The sequence below is a fragment of the Ochlerotatus camptorhynchus genome, unplaced genomic scaffold (genome assembly GCF_037179485.1).
Source record: "Ochlerotatus camptorhynchus isolate MF236.1 unplaced genomic scaffold, CSIRO-AGI_Acam_v1.1 ptg000569l, whole genome shotgun sequence".
Classification (NCBI taxonomy): Eukaryota; Metazoa; Arthropoda; class Insecta; order Diptera; family Culicidae; genus Ochlerotatus; species Ochlerotatus camptorhynchus.
The window spans coordinates 582,461-604,548 of record NW_027041050.1 but is presented as its reverse complement, the minus strand read 5'-3'; the positions used below and the strand labels follow the sequence as shown (position 1 = coordinate 604,548).

Genomic DNA, 22,088 nt, shown 5'->3' with positions numbered 1-22,088 from the left:
ATTAAGTCTTTTTTACTCATCCTGGCACCAAAGTGAAACCCAGCCCAGTGGCAGGCGCGTAGGCAACATGTTATGTTATATACCTAATACCCCGTACAGACTATGGCTTATATCATGTACCATAGGCTGTCTTGAAATGAGCACTCATACACGGATACGAATTTTGTTCATTTAAACAAAAATTTAAATGTTTATACTTTAAACATATGACTTATTCAAAGTAAATTGAAAGTAGGTTTAAAACTAAAATATTTATGTTTGAATTATATTCAAAAGCATGTTTATTTCAACAATATAGGATTTGGGTAAACGGTTTTTAGCGTGTTATGCCTTTTTATTTCCTTCTTGTTACATTCGGAAAAGGTTGCCCCAGCTTTGCTCAACCTCAACAGAAAACGGCCATCCATTCCGAATCCATTCCGGATCCTCCTCCGATACCGAACATGGAAAGAAACCGGTATGAGGACCAGTGGCAGAAACCGAGGCAGAAACGGCAAAACGACGCTAGTAACACAAATTTACACCGGTTCAACTGAACTGGAACCCCCGGACACCCACCCCGACGGGTCCTCGCATCCCGGACCAGGAACCCATTACTCATAGGTCACCCTTAATCGCACCCGAAAAAGAGCATGAATTTAGATGCCCTGCCCGAAGATCTTTTTTTTCATTTCTTTGCAAACCGTTTAATTTTGCTTTACCCTGCACTCAACTACTAAAATAATTCCAAAATATGTATGTTTATTTTAAACATCAGAAGCATGTTTAAAATAAACATATTTACTATTGTTCGCATAGCTGTCAAACCAAACAAAACTAAATACGTTTATTTTCAACACGAATATTTTTGAAATAAACGTAACATTATTTTTATTTCATGACATCAAACATGGAATACGTTTGAAATCAACCTAATTTATGTTTGTGGCCAGAACAAACTGAGTTTACGTTTAAATTTACCTCAAATATTTTTGTTACGACGATAGTTTTTTTCTGCGTGATGTATTCAAATACGCGTTTATACTGTTTAATATGACACTTTCTGGGCTAACAAAATCCGCATTATAGAGTGTCGGATTACCGGGGAAACATCAAACATGGAATACGTTTGAAATCAATCTAATTTATGCATTCAGACTCGTTTCGGGTGACTTTCGCTGGTTCAGCTCTCCCAAACTTTGTCAAAGTTGATGGTGCTTTTTTTCCGGTGCGGTTGTTTGTACAGAGGGTATATAATTGTACCAACTGCAAAAGGCTGGGACACTCGGCCAGCCATTGCGGCAACAAAACTCGTTGTGGCAAATGTGGTGAAAACCACAAAGAGGATTCTTGCCACAAAGAATCAGTAAAATGCGCTTATTGTGGCGAGAATCCTCACCCCTTGCAGGAGTGCCCGATGTACAAGCAGCACTCCGATAAAGTGCAGCGTTCAATCTCTGGACGCTCCAAGCAGACATATGCTCAAATGTTGAAGGCTGCATCAGCCGTCCAAGATGCAAACCAATTTTCGGTTTTGTCAGTTGAAGAATCGGACTCTGACTCATCCGATGAGGGTGACTCTACGGTGGTACACGCACCTTTGAAAACGAACGGATCCTCAAAACGAAAATGCTCCTCCCCGAAAGTGCGCCGTAAGAAAACTAAAGTCACTCCCAGAGGATTGCAAAATTCCCAGGGTAATGGGGCTGAAAAAATTAAATCGAAGGCTCCTACTGCTCCACTTCCTGGCTGCAGTAAGGATTTTCCGCCATTACCCAACAAAGAAAAGAAAAACAAAAAAGCTGCTCCTCAAACTTCTCAAAAGAAATCCAAGTCCGAACGCGGTTTGCTAGCTTTTTCGGACATTGTGGAATTCATATTAAATATGTTCAACATACAAGACCCTCCGAGGGGCGATTCACTTGTGTATTTTCGATTCAGGCCAACGTATTGATGAACGTATTGAAGTATTTTTTTATCGAATAAACGTGTATTTTGTGTAATAATGTATTTTTTTGTATTTTTTGAATATATGTATTTTTTGTGTATTAGAAAAATAAAAGTGTATTTTTATGCATTAATGTATTGAAAATCAGATATAAGTGTATTCTGTCATATCAGTGTTTATGTTTACCACTCGAACCGAGGATCAAACGGATCAAACTCACAATTTTGACGTTTTGTTTGACAAATGCACAACACACGTGAACTTTAAAATACCCACTGATGAGTAGAATTTCACCCATTTTAAAGAAAAGAGGCTTAACTCATTAACTACTTAGACAGTTTTTTTTTGGGTTTCCTCCCCCCCCCTTATAAACCTGCGTAGACAAATGCCCAGACAAAATTTTTAAAATTTGTATGGGCCGCGAATAATTGCCATCCCCCCCTTAATTGTCTACGTAGATTATGAACAGCCCCTTACCTCGCTCATTACGCATTAATAAGCATCTGTTACATTACGCTACATCTGTTACATTACGCATTAATGAATTATCGTTACTTATTTGTGGCTCACAACTACTCAAAATGTTTTTTTTTTATTTAATAAATGATTTAAGGCACTTTTCTTAAAAATGGGCGAAATTCTACTCATTAATGCATTGTTTTGTGATTCAAGCTCAGATTAAAACACAAAATAATAAATTTACGCATTTTGTTCGAATTCAGCATTTTGATTGTATATTTTCGATTTTTTCGTGCAAATGACGAATTATCGTGTATTTTTATTATTCGTCGAATATTTTTGTATTTTTTTTCCGAATTTTGTATTTTTTTGCATTTTTTTAATAATGACGAGTAATGATGAATTTTTGTGTATTTTTTTCATTAACGTATTTTCGATTCATTCTCGAGAGCAGTGAATTGCCCCTCGAGACCCTCTTAGAAGCTTAGTTTCTGCCTTGCTTCCAACATTAGAATCATATCTTAAGCAATTGACTGTTTCATGGCCCCTCCTTGCATCAATCATATCTTTCGATGGATAATTCGTCGAACGAGGTTGAAGATATGATCACTGTGCTACAGTGGAACTGCCGTAGTCTAGTGCCTAAACTAGACTCGTTCAAATTTTTACTTCACAATTCTGATTGTGATATATTTGCTCTCTGTGAAACATGGCTTTCTTCCGATAAAGAACTCAACTTCCACGATTTTAACATTATTCGCCTGGATAGAGACGATTCTTATGGAGGAGTACTTTTAGGGATCAAAAAGTGCTACCCTTTCTACAAAATTTCCCTTCCTGCTCTATCAGGCGTCGAAATCGTCGCTTGCCAAATAAATGTGAAGAACAAAGATCTTTGCATAGCTTCAGTATACGTTCCACCAAGAACCTCCATTAGCCGTAGTCAACTCTGGAATCTAGTTTCGATTCTTCCATCCCCAGTATTAATTCTGGGTGATATGAACTCCCATGGTACTGGGTGGGGCGATCTATATGACGACAATAGAGCGGCTATTTTTTACGATTTATGTGACGATTTCAATTTGACTATTTTGAACACTGGTGAAGCGACACGTATAGCAAAACCTCCGGCTCGAGAAAGCCGACTCGACCTATCTTTGTGTTCAAGATCGCTATCATTGGACTGTCAGTGGAAGGTTATCAATAATCCCCATGGTAGCGATCATTTGCCAATCATCATTTCAATTAAGTGTGGCCCTCACTCTGCAGAACCATCTCGGGTTCCATTTGATCTTACAAGGAACATCGACTGGCAGAAATATGCAACGGCGGTGACAATCGGTGTAGAATCAATAGATACGCTTCCACCATTGGAAGAATATCGATTCCTCGCCGATTTGATATACAAAAGCTCACTGGAAGCACAAAAAAGAAAAGTTCCAAGTGCGCCCTTCAAAAGGAGACCAGCCACACCTGGTTGGGATGAAGAATGCACAAAATTGTATGTAGAAAAATCTGATGCTTTCAAAGCTTTTCGTAGACACAAAACCTCCACTTACTTCGAGGAATATTCAAAGCTTGAGACAAAGCTGAAACAATTAATCAAAGCAAAAAAACGCGGTTATTGGCGCAATTTCGTCGAGGGACTCTCACGAGAAACCTCAATGAACACCTTGTGGAGGGTGGCTCGCAACATGCGTAACCGCTCATCTTTCAATGAGAGTGAAGAATACTCCAACCGATGGATATTCGATTTCGCTAAAAAGGTCTGTCCGGACTCAGTTCCAGCACAAAATATTCTTCGAGAAACGTCTCCTAGCGGCGGCTCTCTGGATAGACCATTCTCAATGCTGGATTTCTCTATGGCTCTTCTTTCATCGAACAACTCCTCACCGGGAAGCGATATGATTAAATTCAATCTTCTGAAAAATCTCCCAGATATCGCTAAAAGACGCTTGCTAGACTTATTCAATTCCTTACTAGAAAACAACATTATACCGCCTGAATGGAGACAGGTCAAAGTAATAGCCATTCTAAAACCTGGCAAACCAGCGTCTGACCATAACTCATACCGTCCGATTGCCATGCTTTCGTGCATTAGGAAATTGTTGGAGAAAATGATCCTTCGGAGACTCGATCAGTGGGTCGAAACAAATAATTTGCTATCAAATACACAGTTTGGGTTCCGCAAGAGCAAAGGAACAAACGATTGTCTAGCGCTGCTTTCCACAGATATTCAACTGGCCTTTGCGCACAAGGAGCAATTGGCTTCAGTATTCTTGGACATTAAGGGGGCTTTTGATTCAGTTTCCATTGAAATTCTGTCAGACAATCTGCACAGATGTGGACTTTCTGGAATTTTAAATAATTTCTTGTACAATTTGTTGTCAGAAAAGCAAATGAACTTTTCCCTTGGACAACTGACAACTTCCAGAATTAGTTACATGGGCCTGCCCCAAGGCTCATGTCTCAGCCCTCTTCTTTATAACTTTTATGTCAAAGATATCGACAACTGTTTGGCAGAACAATGCACGCTAAGACAACTTGCAGATGACGGTGTGGTTTCCGTAAGAGGTCCACATGCCGTGGACTTGCAAGGACCATTGCAAAATTCCTTAGATAACTTGTCTTCTTGGGCTATGAATCTAGGGATCGAATTCTCGCCGCAGAAAACTGAACTGGTAGTGTTTACTCGAAAGCGGTACCCAGCCCAAATGCAGCTTAATCTTTTGGGCAGAAACATTGCCCAATCATTGTCTTTCAAGTACCTTGGGGTCTGGTTTGATTCAAAGTGCACTTGGAATGCCCATATTACGTATTTGAAGCAAAAATGTCAGCAGAGGATCAACTTTCTCCGTTCAATTTGCGGCACATGGTGGGGTGCTCATCCGGGAGACCTCATAACGCTTTATAAAACAACTATTCTCTCTGTTCTAGAGTACGGCTCTTTCTGCTTTCTCTCGGCAAGAAAAAGTCACCTAATAAAATTGGAACGAATTCAATATCGTTGTCTGCGTATTGCTCTAGGCTGTATGCACTCAACGCATAACATGAGTCTCGAGGTTCTGGCAGGAGTAACACCCCTCCAGAACCGTTTCTGGGAGCTCTCTCTCAGAATACTAATCAAATGCGGAGTGACGAACACACTTATAATTGCTAATTTTGAAGAAATTCTTGGGCTGAACACACAATCTCGATTTATGAGAATCTACCACCACTACATATCATCAGATATGTGTCTTCCTTGTTATACTCCAGACCGTGTTCACTTCACCAATCGCAGTTCCTCAATTGAATATGATCTGACCATGAAACAAGCAACTCATGGGATTCCCGATCAACTTCGACCTATTATTATTCCGCGTATTTTTACTGAAAAGTACCAACAAGTCAATTGCATGAAAAGATATTTTACAGACGGGTCTCGTCTCAGTGGATCCACTGGCTTCGGTGTCTTCAATGAAAACTCTAGCGCCTTCCGCAAACTCCAGGAACCTTGTTCCGTTTTTGTTGCTGAGCTGGCAGCAATCAACTTCGCATTGGGGATGATTTCCAACATGCCCGCAGACCATTACTTCATCTTCTCGGATAGTCTCAGTTCGATTGAGGCTATTCGGTCGATGAAACAAGGTAGGCACTCATCTTATTTCCTTTCAAAGGTAAGGGAGCAGATGTGTGTGCTGGTCGAAAGATCATATATGATTACCTTTGTATGGGTCCCCTCACATTGCTCAATCCCAGGCAATGACAAGGCGGACTCTCTCGCAAAGGTGGGCGCACAGGAAGGCGAATTGTATGACAGGCAAATTTCACACGATGAATTTTACCATTTAGTGCGTCAGAGTACCTTTTCGAGTTGGCAAACCGATTGGGACACTGGAAATCTTGGACGGTGGTTACATTCAATTATTCCTAATGTTTCTTCGAGAGCGTGGTTTAAAGGCTTGGGCTTAAGTCGTGACTTCATTCGCGTGATGAGTAGACTTATGTCCAACCACTACTCGCTAGATGCTCATCTCAATAGAATAAACCTCGTGGACAGCAACATCTGTCGGTGTGGAAACGGTTACGATGACATCGAACACGCAGTTTGGCAATGTACGGATAATGACGCCGCCAGAGAGCGACTTTTGAATACCCTCGAGGCCCAAGGAAGACAACCCTATGTTCCTATGAGAGACGTGTTGGCAACCCGTGATCTCTGCTATATGCAGTCCGTTTACGTTTTTCTTCAAATGTCTAGTATAAGAATTTAATTCCTTTTGTCTTTTGTCTCTCTTTATTAGTTTTTGTTTGTCTTGTCCCCCCGTCTCGATGAGTCTCATCGTCGCCCACTGGTCACCCACCATAGCCGGTCGAACTCCGGACGAAGCTAGAACAGCACTACCGTTCATACTGGCGACAACGCTCTGATGAGACAACGAAACCCTACCCCAAGCTCCTCCCCTGATCCTATCCTTCGAAAATGTACCCTTCTAACCTCGAGTAAGCCACGAGTAATCGGCCCAACTCCTACTAGACATAGAATTAAGTGAATTTTGTTACACACAGTGAACAATGAATTATCGGCTCCGTAAAGCTAACGCGATTGAGCCTTCCAAATAAACGAACTAGATAAAAAAAAAAAAATCTAATTTATGTTTGTGGCCAGAACAAACTTAGTTTACGTTTAAATTTACCTCAAATATTTTTGTTATGACGATAGTTTTTTCTGCGTGTACCCATAATCGAGGGCGGTGACACACTCGGCGACACATCTAAATCTCGATTCTAGATGCTCAAAAAATCTCACACTAGCGAATAAATCTTTGAAAAAATTTCTTTCATTTCTCGCATCTACTTGCATCGCGCATCGTTTTTTTTTTTGCAGGAAATCTTCAAAATCGTGATAAATCTTCTTTCTATCTACTCAGCGAACGCGCAGCTAGCCACCAGCAAAACACAATATTTTCTGCATCGTAGATTGGCGTCTTGCAGTGAAACTTTTCCAAGCTTTCGCCACCTACATTTCGAAGTGAGAACTACTAGAAGGAGGATAGATTCCAAATTTTCCAAGTAAAACAGACGCTTTTCTTGGGGCAAATTGGTCCATAAAGAAAAACTAATAATTTCCCGTGGAAACTTTTGCTTGAATCGTGTAAGGAAACGGGTTTGAAAACTTTTTGTTATTAATTCGGTATGGATCGGAGATGTTTTCATGGAAAATTATGCATAACAAGTTTGCACCCACAGGGAGAGGTTACCTCCTGCGCAGCTGCATTTTTCAGAAAATGGTTAATATGTGCGATTTTCACTAAGATGAATGTGGAAATTAAGTGAATTTACTTGGGAAAGGTTGTATCATGCTGGTGGTAATAGATAATTGGTTGTATGGGACGCCAAAACTCAATAAATGCTCATTTTGGCCTTTTTTAAGCAAACATATTGATACTCACAATTTTTGACGAAAAACGCACCGGAGCTTGATTTACTCAACACGCACCATACTATAAAATGGTGCTAGATGATCTTCAAAGTGATAACAAGATGACAAATCATCTTTATTTTGAGCAATTTACTTCTGTTTACCATCATATTTACGATGCAGTATTGATGGAGCCGTGAAATGAAATGAATATATCTTATGAAAGTTCACCTGGAAAAGTCAAAACTGCACATCATTCTGATCGTAAAAACGTTTTCTTCTTCAATTCGAATGTTATATTGGAAAGATTTCACGCAGGCTTGATGAAAATTATGATTTCATGCTAATTTTCACGAATTTTATATGCAGTCTGTCAACATTATCATCATCATGCAGTGGCGACATCTACGTTGAGCTTTTGCGGCAATCTTCCAATAGAGTCGTCCCCCTCGCCCATAATCGCATATCAGTCCTATCTTTGCTTGATTTCCTATCCATATGGCACTGGTATGCGATTATGGGCAGAATAATGGGTAACAGTTACTCACTAAATAGGTAAACAATTTACCCATTAATGAGTTAAGCTTTTTGAAGAACTTTTCTTCAAATTGGTTCTTTTTTTCAACCATTAATAAGACTTTCAAGTTAGCGTGTAGTTTTGACAGCTCGTTGCATTTTTCTTATATGCGATGAAATGCAGCAACGCATGAACGCATCATTCAAAGGGAAAGCGAGATAGCAAGTGTTATTCTGACTACATTCAATGTGGAAAAAAGAATAAGCATGACGGTACTTTCTCTTGTGCTGCGCTGCACTCCACGATCATCATCATCAAACGCCAGTGTAGTTCTTTATTATTTTTCATTGAGCCAGAATAAAAATAAAAATACGGCTTCATTTTTATTGCCGTCACCACCTAGATTAAGTACCAAAAGGTTGATCAACACAAACGCGAGTGAATGTATAATAATAAAACCAAAAAATAATACTGTCCACTTCACAGCCCTAAAAACCGAAACGACGACGACGACGGCGGTGGTGGTGAGGATGATAAGCGCTTCGGATCTGTTCCTGTTCGAATAATATTTTGTTTGCGTAGGCAGATTTTCTGCTAGAAGAAGTGCTTAGATTGGCGGTCCGCCGGAATCTTGAAAAGACGCAAACGATGAACCTGATGGATAGCAACCCATATGGGAACGGACTGCTGTATGCAGGTTTCAATCAGGACCAGGGTAAGTAGGTGTAATGATTCTGCGGCCTGTGGCGTCATATTTTACGATTTTTTTTTTGTTCGGATATGGATGGTAAATACTACCTATGATTCAGACAGTTCTAATCTAAATGTATAGGTAGGTATCGGTATGAATTTCGAATTGTTCTTGCTTTTGGGAAGACCTTTTCTGAGGTCATGTAAAATATGTAATGTCGCGTTCAATTCAATCCGGATTTACGAAGGGGGTGTATGGGGATTTCAATAAATTGGCCAAGTCAGCTTGTAATTTCGTTGCAGGAGTTAGGTCCCTTTAGTCGTAAGTGAACTTTAAGCCGTGTGCCCAGTGGATGAAGAAAATTTGTATATTATTATTTTTTATGTTACTTCATACGCGAAGTTAGCGATTTTCAGAGTTGGTTGGAAATGCTAACATAAAGCTTTAGTGTGATAATTTATTAGCTAGAGAATGATATTGGGAAGAGGGTAGGTGGATAATCGTCGAAATCACGCACGAGTTTGTCACTGTTGAGACAATTAGATGAGGGTGATGTGGAACTAGCTTAGTTAGTGCACAAGGAGCCGAGGAAATTGATGGAGCCCTGTCCTGTGTGCTCACGGAGCAGAGGTCCAAACTATTACCATTTTCGTTAACTACATGGTTAATTTGAGAAAGCGTCGCTGAGCTGTAGTTGTCGAGAAGGCTAATAACTCCTGCGTGAAATGTAGAGCTATCAGGATCTGGGTACAGGAATCCGCTATGAGATGAACTCGACGAAACGCCTGGCAAATTGAAGTCAACAAAAATGAATATCTTATCAACTGGAGTGGCACTTTCGGTAACTGTGAAAACTGACCGACAGTGAGTATCGATGAGTTCATTGTCCCGGACTCGATCAGGTGGAATGTAGAGAGCGCATAAAAATAGTGTGCGATCGATTGATGGCTGTCCAAACCTGCTCCACTTAGTTCCATGAATCGTTCTCGATGGCCTTTGCCTCCAACCTTTGTCTCGGACAGCTACAAGGACACCTCCAGCAGTAGATTTACGGCTGTTGTTAGGATTCCGATCGCAACGAAAGATCTCGTAGTCAGGACCGAAGACTTGACTGGAAAGCGTTCGATGATCGAGCCACGTTTCGTACAGGACAATTACATCGTAGCAACAATCCGATACAGCTAGGCGGTACTCTTCAACATCAGAATTCATTCCACCGGCGTTTTGGTAGAAGATCACGACGTCCTGCTTGCGGCAAGGAATCGAACGACTGCTCTCCCTGGAAATCACAGATACATCAGGCAATAACTGGTCATCATCAAGTCTCATTGGATACTCGCCATAGTGAATGGGTTGGAAGACATCCTCCACATCCGATAGCAGGTCCGGAACGACTATGATGAACGAAAGCTGCTGATGTGCAATTCAATTGCTGATGGTTGATGGCAATTCAATTTAATAAACTATTAAAATCTCTAATTCACCTAATTAATCATAACCCATGCTTTATTAAGTACCTGCACTTGTGCTTGTAATCTAAAACCTATAACCTATACCTATTTATTATATATATTTATTATATCTTAGTTCGACCCAGGTGACACCTTCAAGTTACTAAAATGCTTCATTTTGAAGCTAGTTCCCTAGCTGATTTTTAAATTATATAGTGTATATGCTCCAACTATGCTCACACGCTTCCACTATTTCGCACCACAAAAATACGTATGGGTATGTCACAATAGAAGCACACCACAGTGGAAATCCCGAGCCATAGTTCAAACATTTATCCCAAATCAAAATGAAGCACATATAAAATTAGTTACAATAGCATGTACAAAAAATGATGTTTAACATTGTTCCCTGGGTAACGGCGCCGGTGTTGTAGTGGTAAGCGTGATTACCTCTCACCCCAGCAGGCCTGGGTTCAATCCCAGTCGGCGCCGCCGGGATTTTCTGAGGCATAACATCTCTGATCACGCCTTCCTTCGGATGGGAAGTAAAGCCGTTGGTCCCCGGTTCATGAGTTGATGGGTCGATAGGTAGGGTCCAGGTGTGGGAGCTGCCTTCCTGGCACGTCGGTAGCATTGGTGCTTAGCACGGAAAACAAGATCGACGGAAAAAAAACAAACCAAAGGAAAAAAAAAATTGTTCCCTGGGTAATACCTCAATGAAAACAACAATGAAAGCTTTTTTTTCATTTCGTTTATTTGGAAGGTTCAAATGTTATAAAAATAACTTAGCGGAGCCGAGTACATGGAATACCAATTTTGGTACTCAAAATACAAAAAAAATATATATAAAAATGCATTTTATCATAGGATTTTTCTGGGTGGCGATCGAAGCGGCGACAAAGCGATCTTCTCCCGTGCACGCAACTTCTTTCTTTCCGAATTTGTTCCTCATTTTCATTGAACCCGAATCGTGATCGCTGCTGCTGCTTCTGAACGTCGTTTCCCGTTGCATGCTCTCCGCTACTCTCGTCGGTCGTCGGGGTCGTCACGTCCATTTCGTTATTTTCATTCAGCATCTCCAACCTCGTGTCCGTTTCCTGGTCGCTAATGACTAGCGACGCACCTTCCACCACTACACCAGCATACGTACTCCTGCTGTTTTGTTTTCTTTCACTTTCCTGCTTTCCTTTTTCCTTAGGTTGCTTCTCCGCTTCCTTCCCAGCCTTCCGCATGGGACAGGAAAGCTTCCGGTGTCCGTCCGCCTTGCACAGAAAATATTTATCTTTGTTGCCATCGTAAAATATATTTCCTTTGCGATTGAAGAAATGTAATGACGTGGGGATTTCCTTCTTCACATCCATATATATACCGCGTATCCCTGTATATACCTCAAAACACAGATCAGATGGAAATTTCTCCCAGATGATGCGTTTAATTTTTCCATATTTCCCCAGCACTTTATCCAGCTCGTTGTCGGGTACCTCTGGTGGCAAGTCATACACACGCACATATTGAATGTATTCACCAGCATGCGACATGCGTACCTTTGCCGTCGTTCCATTCGCATAATGGAAGATTAAATCCTCCGAATTGAACGTCAGAGCATGGAGCATCGCTTCCTCTGATTTGAACTTGATGAATACTCCCCTTTCCTCACCAATGCGATAAACAGCTTTCTTTTCACTTCGATCCGCGTCGAGTGCTTTGGCGAAATTTACAATCTCTCCGATGTTTGGTTTAGCATCATGGTGGCTTCACACATCTTGCACCGTAGCAACGGTAGCAACAAAAGGCACCGAACTGCTAGCAACGAACAAAGAGCAACTATATAATAGCGAGTCTCGAAAACAGGCTATCGCGTGGTTCACACCGAAATAAAAAATCGACTGCTGCTGTAGACAGCTGTGGGACAACTGAACAATGAAAGCTTGTCACGCAAATAGAAGGAGCACTGTTGGGCACTTTCTGAAATATTTCAATAGTATAATCGTATAATCATAGAGGTAACTCTAAAGGCCGGCGCACAATAGATACGTTTTCGGGTTTTTTGACAGATAATGCATGGGCTAACTGTCATAAAACTCGAAAACGTATCTATTGTGCGCCGGCCATAAGACTAGAAGGTCCCGAAATAACGTGCTCAACTTTTTGGCTCAGCTCTGGTACTCTCTTCGGTCCCAAGCTAACCGATTCACCCCTCGAAGCATAGGAAATTCCACGAACCCCTCATTTTATCTGTCAAACTTTCATAGCGAATCTAAACAAACATAGTGTAGTACTAGAATTTCTACTACAATGGGATACGTTAATCGTTTGCTTGGGACCAATAGGCTAGTCCAGTAGTGACCCAATTAAAAATCGTTAGTTTCGTATTGATTGTTGGTATAATTCCCTTGCAGTCCCAAATAAATCGATCTGCGTACATCTGCGAATGACAAAGATACAATTCAATATTGGAAACATTTAGTTATCTCTTGTAAATTCTTACATAAGTCATCAGTTTTTTTTTTGGCATATCTCAAAAACGGTATAAGATACCATCTTGAAATGTTCACCGAAAAAAAGCTTATAAATTTCCAAACATGATTTTTTTTTTGATAAAAATCCATGATGCAGACGATAATTTCCACAGCTTTTCTTTTGGATTTTCATTAATGGTGAAAACTTTCATGAGAAATTTGTTTCCAACTGTATTTTTTTATGAATAGTTGACAAAATTTCTTTTTTGAAATTAACTTTTGTTAATATATATATGAACTCTACGCATGGGCAAAGTTTCATAGAAATCGAAGTCCCTTCGGCACAAACCTGTTCGGCAATTTAAAAAATCCCCACTCTCAATTAATAACTGTGGAAGTGCAACCGTAACGGTCGTTGTCATTTGCGCGACTATTTTAACAGCGCACAGCGCTCTCATTTTAGTTTAGTCACTCTTCTCCACACCGGTCGCTGCTATCGCGGTTATCAATTTACTCGCCTTTGTCCGTACCGGTAGTGAGCATTTTGACATTTCTACGAATAGCAACCTTTCTCCCGCGCTGCTATCGCGCTGCTATCCCGCTGCTATCGCGCTGCTAAATTTGGTAGCGCGCTTCTCACCGAGAAGCCGACCGCTATTTTAGTTACTCGTATGGCAACCCCCGATACGGTAGCTGCGCTATGATGAAGGCTGCTAAAATGAGTTTAGCAGCGTACCGTTACGGTTGCTCTAAGAACACTAAGTTGAGAGCACACAATAAGCTAATATGCGATAAGCAATAAGCTTGATATGCGAAAAAGAAGAAGACTTCTTGTCACGTGAGTGGACGCGAGTTGATCAAATTCTCCGCCTCGATCAGTGCCGTCTGTAGGATTTCGACTGTCAGCTTCCGACCATTCGTGAACACATTCAATGCTTCTTTCACCATTCGCACCATAGTCTCTCTCGCGCGCCTCATATGTGTGCTACATATTCATCCGTCTCTGTCCGATCTTCCATCCTCAAGATTCCATTGTATGCCCCGCGTACAAGAAGCGTACCAACAATGTGAAGCGTTCCATAAAAGAACGCTCCAAGCTGACGTTTGCAGAAATGGTTAGGTTGCAAAATGGAACCTCTGCTTCGTTGGCATCAGCCGCTCAAAATGAAAACACTTTTAAAATTTTGTCTTCCGATGAACTAGACTCTGACATAGCAGATGAGAGTGAGTCTCCGGAGGTACACGCCCCCGGTAGCCGACTAGCTCCCCGGGAGCGCGCCGGAAAAAAAAATAAAATCACTCAAAAGCAGTGTTGGGAAAATATCAAAAAATCAAATCTCACCAACGCCCAAGATCACGCTTGATTTTCGTAGACAAAAATCAACAAGCAAACAACTGCGGTTGATTTTGCAAGCTGTGATATCGCCGCTCGGAATATCAAGCTAACAAAACTCACCAGCTGCAAATCTCAACAAACTATGGTGTGATTGAGGTTCATGATGTTTGCTTTACACCCGAATGCAACCGAAACTTCCATAACGGCTGGCAGAAGTCACTTCGTGTCTGCCATCGGTGAATAGTAAAAAGAGATAGCAAACTATACTTTCTCTTTCTAAGAAAACGATGTGCAACGGAATCATTTTTATGTTGCGTTAACTCTCAGCTTGATTTTTGCACGTTGTGAATAGTCTCGCAATATCAAAGGAGCTTGTAAAATCAATATCACGCGTGATATTGCGCGCGCATGAGAGCGGAAAAATATCAATTGATTGCTGATTTTGCCAACACTGCTCAAAAGCATGCAAAAATCTGAAGGTAGCGGGGATTCATTGAAAAAGCCGAACAAATCGGTAATTGCTGCTCCATCTGATCCTTGTTGCAACTATTCCACCCCGCCGCTACCTAATAAAGGTAATCGTAAGAGGTTACCAAAAACAAACACCACGTCTACTCACAATTCAAAGAAAACTCTCCCGTCCAAGCGAGGAAAGATTAAATTTAAGGACATTGTGGATAATATTTTGAGGGCTTATTGACCTGCTTGTTCCTATAGTGGGAAACTACTTCAAGCAATTGACTGTATCATGGCCCCTCATTGGTGAATTCATATCTTTCGATGGATAATTCGTCGAGTGAGGATCAATACATATATGATCACTTTATTACAATGGAACTGTCGTAGTTTAATACCTAAATTAGACTCGTTCAAGTATTTGATTGCACTCTGTGGAACTTGGCTTTCTTCTGAAGATGAACTAAACTTCCACGATTTTAACATTATCCGCCTGGACCGAGATGATTCATATGGTGGCATACTTTTGGGGATCAAAAAGTGCTACTCCTTCTATAAAATCTCAATCCCAATAATTTCAGGCATTGAAATTGTCGCATGCCAAATAAATGTGAAAAACAAAGATCTTTGCATAGCTTCTATAAATGTCCCTCCAAGGACTTCCATAAAACGCCGTCAGCTTTGGAGTTCAGTTAATATCCTTCTATCTCCAGTTCTAATACTGGGCGATATGAACTCACACGGTACTGGTTGGGGCGAAACATCTTCTTCTTCTTCTTCTTCTTCGCATTTCAAACTTATTGCACATCGCATATTAGCTTATTGCGTGCTCTCAACTTAGTGTTCTAGATGCACTTCCACAGTTATTAACTGAGAGCTTTCGATGCCTGTACCATTTTTGCATTGGTATAATTGTTTTAATTGGTTCAATCATACTTCTATGCCCAGGGAAGTCGAGAAATTTTCCAACCCGAAAAGTTCCTAGACCGGACCGGGAATCGAACCCAGTCACCTCCAGCATGGTCTTGCTTTGTAGTTGCGCCTTTACCGACTGAGTTAAGGAAGGCCCAAGAGCGAAACATACGATGACAATAGTATAGCAAACCCTCCTGCTCGAGAGAGCCGTCTTGACATATCTTTGTGCTCTAACTCACTATCATTAGATTGTCTGTGGAAGGTTATTAATGATCCCCATGGTAGTGATCACTTACCAATTATTATTTCAATCAAAAGTGGTCGTCTAAAAACAGATCAGTCAATTCAAGTTCCTTTTGACCTCACGAGGAACATTGATTGGCAAAAATTTGTATCGGCGGTGACTCTTGGTATTGATTCTACCGATCCTCTACCACCACTGGAAGAGTATCGTTTCTTTACTGAACTAATCTACAAAAGCGCACTAGAAGCTCAGAAACGACGTGTTCCAAGTGCATCGCTCAAAAGAAGAACCGCCACCCCTGGATGGGATGACGAATGCACAAAGTTGTATCTTAAGAAATCCGATGCCTTTAAAGATTATCGTAGACATGATGAAAGATCTGAGCTTTTTGAAAAGTATCTAAAGCTTGAAAAAAAAAACTTAAAACTTACTAAAAGCAAGGAAACGAAATTACTGGCGTACTTTTATCGAGTGACTTTCTAGAGAAACCTCAATGACAACGATTTGGAAAAAGGCTCGCTATATGCGGAACCGTCACCGACTTCGCTAAAAAGGTTTGTCCAGATTCTGTTCCAGCACAACCAACTTTACGGGATACAGCCCGAAGTAACGGTTCTCCGGATGAACCATTCACAATACTGGAATGTTCAATGGCACTTCTTTCATCGAATAACTCTGCTCCGGGAACCGATATGATCAAATTCGACCTCCCCGATATCGCTAAAAGACGATTACTTAACCTATATAATTCATTTATGGAATTCAATATAGTTCCACCAGCATGGAGACAGGTTAAAGTACTAGCTATTCAAAAGCCTGGGAAATCAGCGTCTGATCACAATTCTTACCGTCCGATCTCTATGTTATCATGCCTAAGGAAATTATTAGAAAAAATGATCCTATTAAGACTTGACCATTGGGTTGAATCAAACAATCTACTTTCAAATACGCAATTTGGTTTTCGAAAGAGTAAAGGAACAAACGATTGTCTAGCATTCAACTGGCCTTTGCGCACAAGGAGCAATTGGCTTCAGTCTTTTTGGATTTAAAGGGCGCATTTGATTCTGTTTCCATAGACATACTGTCAGACAATTTGTACAGTAGTGGATTACCCGGTATTTTGAATAATTTCTTGTATAATTTGCTGTCAGAAAAACAAATGACCTTCAATCTAGGTCAACTGACAACTTCTAGAATTAGCTACACGGATAGAAATCTCCTTATACCTTTTGGCAAATTTCTATTGCTGATTATTCATAAAATGTATAAGTCAACTAATATGCAGGCGCCTTGTAAAAAGTTAATGAATATCATGTGTCAAATCAAATGTATAAGCGGTCACACATATCTTTTATGCATTCTTATAGGACCTATGTGGTTGTATAATGGAATGTATAAGGCTGATGTTTTGGCAAAAATGTATAAGTTAAACACATGAATAAAATAATTGATTTTCGTTTCGTGTACATGGGCTTACCCCAAGGTTCATGTTTAAGTCCCTTACTTTATAATTTCTATGTCAAAGATATTGATAACTGCTTAGATAATTTATGCACGCTTAGACAGCTTGCAGACGATGCCGTGGTTTCCATGAGAGGTCCACGTGCGGAAATCTAGCAAGGACCATTGCAAAATTTTCTAGATAATATGCCCTTTTGGGCCAGAAATTTGGGGATCGAGTTTTCCCCGCAAAAAACTGAATTGGTAGTGTTTACAAGGAAGCGGTTTCCAGCCCAACTGCGTCTAAATCTTTTGGGCAGAGACATTACCCAATCTTTAACCTTCAAATACCTTGGAGTCTGGTTTGATTCAAAATGCACTTGGGGTTCCCACATTACGTATTTGAAACATAAGTGTCAACAAAGGATCAACTTTCTACGATCAATTTCCGGGACATGGTGGGGTGCTCACCCGGAAGACCTCATTAAACTATATAAAACGACGAAGTTCTTGAGTATGGCTCTTTTTGCTTCCTCTCGGTAAGAAAAAGCCACCTAATCAAATTGGAACGTATTCAATATCGTTGTTTACGTATTGCACTTGGCTGTATGCATTCAACACACAATATGAGCCTAGAGGTCCTAGCGGGCGTAAAACCCCTGCAGAACCGTTTCTGGGAGCTCTCATTAAGAATATTGATTAAATGTAGTGTCAGTAGCAACCTTAAGATTGAAAACTTCGAAAAAAATGCTCAAATTGAGCATCCAGTCTAGATTCTTGCGAATCTATCTTAATTATATGTCATCGGATATTAGCCTTCCTTGCTATAACCCCTCTCGTGTATGCTTTACTAACTACAGTTCCCCCATTGACTATGATCTCTCCATGAAACAGGCTATTCAAGGAGTTCCAGATCAACTTCGACCTAATTCAATTCCCCGCATTTTTGCTGAAAAGTACCAACAAGTCAATTGCAATAGAAGATTTTTCACTGATGGATCACGCATTGATGGATCCACTGGCTTCGGCGTCTTCAACGAATACTCAACCGCCTTTCGGAAACTTCAGGAACGTTTATGTTGCTCAGCTAGCAGTAATCAACTTGATTACTTAAAAGATATAACTTGATTTCCGATATGCCCATAGACCATTACTTCATCTTCTCGGATAGTTTCAGTTCGATTGAGGCTATTCGGTCGATGAAACAAGGTAGGGACTCATCATATTTCCATTCAAAGGTATGGGAGCAGATGAGTTTGCTGGTCAAAAGATCATATATGATTACCTTTGTATGGGTCTCCTCACATTGCTCAATCCCAAGCAATGAGAAGGCAGACTCTCTCGCAAAGGTGGGTGCACAACAAGGCGAGATTTATGATAGAAGAATTTCACATGATGATTTTTTCCCATTAGTACGTCAGAGTTCTCTTTTAAGTTGGCAAAACGATTGGACAAGTAATTCTCTTGGGCGGTGGTCACATTCCATTATTCCAAATGTTTCTTCGAGAGCGTGGTTCAAAGGTCTGGATGTAAGTCGGGGATTCATTCGAGTGATGTCAAGATGTCCAACCACTACTCGCTAGACGCACATCTCTATAGAAAAAACCTCGTTGACAGCAATATATGTAGGTGCAGAACCGGTTATGATGACATCGATCACGCAGTTTGGTATTGCCCGGGTAATGACGCCTCCAGAGCACGACTATTGGATACCCTAGTGGCCCGAGGTAGACAACCCTTCCGTGAAGTAAGAGTTTAATGTGACCATCCCATCCTTTCCAAACAATTTCCCGCCATTGTGTCCCAGTCTTATAATCCTCCTGTTCCTAAGCTACTTGCCCCTGCCCAGCCAGGATTTGGTCAACCGTCCGAGAGTAGTATCTGAAGGAGGCTTCAGAAACCAGTTTCCTACCTAGCTCCTTCCAATCGAAATTGTTACCCATTAACCTCGAGCCCGCCACGAGTAATTGGTACCCAATACTAATCTAGAACTACTGCTATTTAAAATGTGAATTCAAACTGAGCCTAGTAAATAAACGAACTAGTAAAAAAAAAAAAAGATTCCATTGTAGCAAGATTGAATCAATAAAAGGTTAATTATTTTTTACAGGCTGCTTCGCGTGCGCCACCGATAATGGCTTCCGTGTATACAACACAGATCCATTGAAGGAAAAAGAACGTCAATACTTCTCTGATGGGGGTGTTGCCCATGTAGAGATGCTCTTCCGGTGTAACTATCTGGCACTGGTTGGTGGCGGTATTCGTCCTTTGTATCCACCGAACAAGGTACTGGTTTGGGATGATCTCAAGAAGGCTCCTGCCATTTCGCTAGACTTTAACGCACCGGTTAAGAGTGTCCGTTTACGGAGGGATCGAATTGTGGTCGTTTTAGAGGGGATCATCAAAGTATATACGTTTACACAGACTCCGACCCAATTGCACGTGTTTGAAACCAGCCAAAATCCTCAAGGACTTTGCGTGCTTTGTCCAAACAGTAACAAATCGTTGTTAGCATTTCCTGGCCGAAGAACCGGACACGTGCAAATCGTTGACTTAGCTAATACGGAAAAAGCTCCACAGGAGATCATTGCCCATGAAACTGCAATCAGCTGCATTGCACTCAATCTGCAAGGAACGAGGCTAGCCACGGCAAGCGACCGAGGCACACTGATTCGAATCTTTGACACAGCCAACGGGAGTAAGGTGGCAGAACTGAGGCGCGGTTCGAATCAGGTAATTCAAAACGATTCGTATGACCTACCATTTTTCACACACACAATCATTTGCATTCTGGATAGGCTAAAATCTACTGTATCAATTTCAATCATCAATCCACGGCGGTTGTCGTTTCATCCGATCACGGCACAATCCACGTGTTCAACTTGGATGAACCGAAGAGCAAAGAATCCTCTAGTTTGCTCACAAAATACTTCACCAGTCAGTGGTCGTTCTGCAAATTTTCGATACCACAAGGTCCACCCTGTATATGCGCTTTCGGAACTGAGAACAATTCGGTGATAGGTATGTGCTTAGAACTAGGAGTGAGGTGTAATTGAATAATGTATTATTTTACCTTTTCAGTGATATGCGCTGATGGTCACTACTACAAGTTTGTATACAACAGCAAGGGCGAGTGTAGTCGAGAAGTTTGCTCTCAGTTTCTAGAAATGACTGATGATCACACATAAATAGACACCGACTGGCGTGACCTGTGGTGAGTTGGACAGTGATGAGAATGGAATTCTGGTGTCTTCGAAACTGGTAGATTTATTTTAACCTGAAAGCAACTGCAACTGTTTGCGAGCAACTCATCCGGTTTTATTTTTAAGATTTTATTTTCTGTTCTATCGAATCTTTTCGGGGCAGAACGGAGCTATCGAAGAGAATATCCTATTGATATACAATAGATTATATGAAGTAACAAATATTACTAATTAAAACTATTACAACTACTTTTACCTTGTATGTCATCTGAAAGTAAGAAAATCTGTTGCAAAATGCACTATTCAATAAAACGTTTTGTTGGATAATTCCAGTGAGGTATTTTATTTAAGATTAAAAACATAAATGACAGTAATTTCAGAAATATTCCATAATTGCATGGCGTTTCCACGAAAAGTAATGTTGGATCAGCTTGATGAATCAGTGCCGTAGTGAGCAAAAAGGCCCCAGCCAAGGGCAACCTGCCAAATGGACAAATTCACAGTTTATACTAGACATTTTTTCCACGACATTTCATTTCATTAACATATTTAATAAATTTTAATCAAGGTTGCAAATGTCCTTTCGCATAAAAATATGTTTTTTTTTTTTTTTTTAATAATGAAATTAAAATATGTTATGATCACATCTTTTAATTGTAAGTTACAAGAAGAGGTTGTGAAGTATATGTTTGACACATACAACATGTCAATAATGACTCTAAATTATTTAGCTTTCGTAGAGTCACAATCAGTGATTTTATGATCGAATAGTGGAGAGTGAAAATTTGTAAAATCACTGATTGCAACCTTGCAACTCTCAGGAGTCCGAAAGCGAAATTGACAGGTTTCATGTGTCAAACAGATACTATGCAACCCCTTCTTGTATGTATCTTACAAGTAAAAAATATGATAACATCTAATGATTGCATAATTCCGAAAATATTGTTTGCTTTTCTGAAATCTTTATTTGCTACCTTGATTTTAATCCATAGGCGTAGCCAGAGAGGGGAAGTGAAAAGGTTGGAAAATTTCCTAGATCTCATATTTGAAAACCTGAATTTATATACCTATGGTTTTCTGGCTTGGTTTTTAGGTTTGATGCATAGGGGGAGAGGGGTCTAAGATTTTGTGACAAGCAATGCATTAGGTATAGGAAACGATAGGGCGCCCACGCATGCTAACACTACCATCAGATAGGGGAAATTTCCTCCTACCTGTTAGTGGCGTTAGTAAGCGTGTGCGAGCTACCAGTTACGCCAAATCGACGATCAAATGCATTGTTTACAAAAGCTGATACGTCCCTTTGAAAAAGTAAATATTAATGAAGGCTCGCGTAAAAATTGAAAAGGGCCTATCCTCGTAGATCGATTCTCTTCATCGACTTTCTCTTTGATTTACCCAAGGGGGGGAGATGGCTGTCAAATACGAACAATCGTCGCCTACCTCGCATAACTGGTTCCAAACGTAAACAAGCCATAAGAAACCTACAGCGTTTGTTTACGTTTGGAACCAGTTTCATACAAGAATGATCAGTAGGCTGATTTGACAGCACGTCCTCTCCAGGATTTACCACGGCAACATAAACG

At 40.6% G+C, this 22,088-nt stretch overlaps 1 protein-coding gene across 1 annotated transcript; it reads left to right on the top strand.

Moving 5' to 3' along the window:
* Positions 1–8,793: 8,793 nt before the first annotated feature.
* On the top strand, positions 8,794–20,834 carry LOC135713571 (WD repeat domain phosphoinositide-interacting protein 3). Its single transcript, XM_065236698.1, has 4 exons — positions 8,794–9,022; positions 19,410–20,032; positions 20,098–20,320; positions 20,381–20,834. The coding sequence occupies exons 1-4, from the start codon at positions 8,956–8,958 to the stop codon at positions 20,485–20,487; spliced, it is 1,020 nt and encodes a 339-aa protein (XP_065092770.1). The 5' UTR covers positions 8,794–8,955; the 3' UTR covers positions 20,488–20,834.
* Positions 20,835–22,088: the final 1,254 nt, after the last annotated feature.

Excerpts from the sequence above, each read along its gene's own strand:
- LOC135713571 (XM_065236698.1), top strand. The coding sequence starts at position 8,956 with ATGAACCTGATGGATAGCAACCCATATGGGAACGGACTGCTGTATGCA. Across the intron at positions 9,023-19,409 it reads AGGTTTCAATCAGGACCAGG|GCTGCTTCGCGTGCGCCACC; the intron begins GTAAGTAGGTGT and ends TATTTTTTACAG. Across the intron at positions 20,321-20,380 it reads TGAGAACAATTCGGTGATAG|TGATATGCGCTGATGGTCAC; the intron begins GTATGTGCTTAG and ends TTACCTTTTCAG.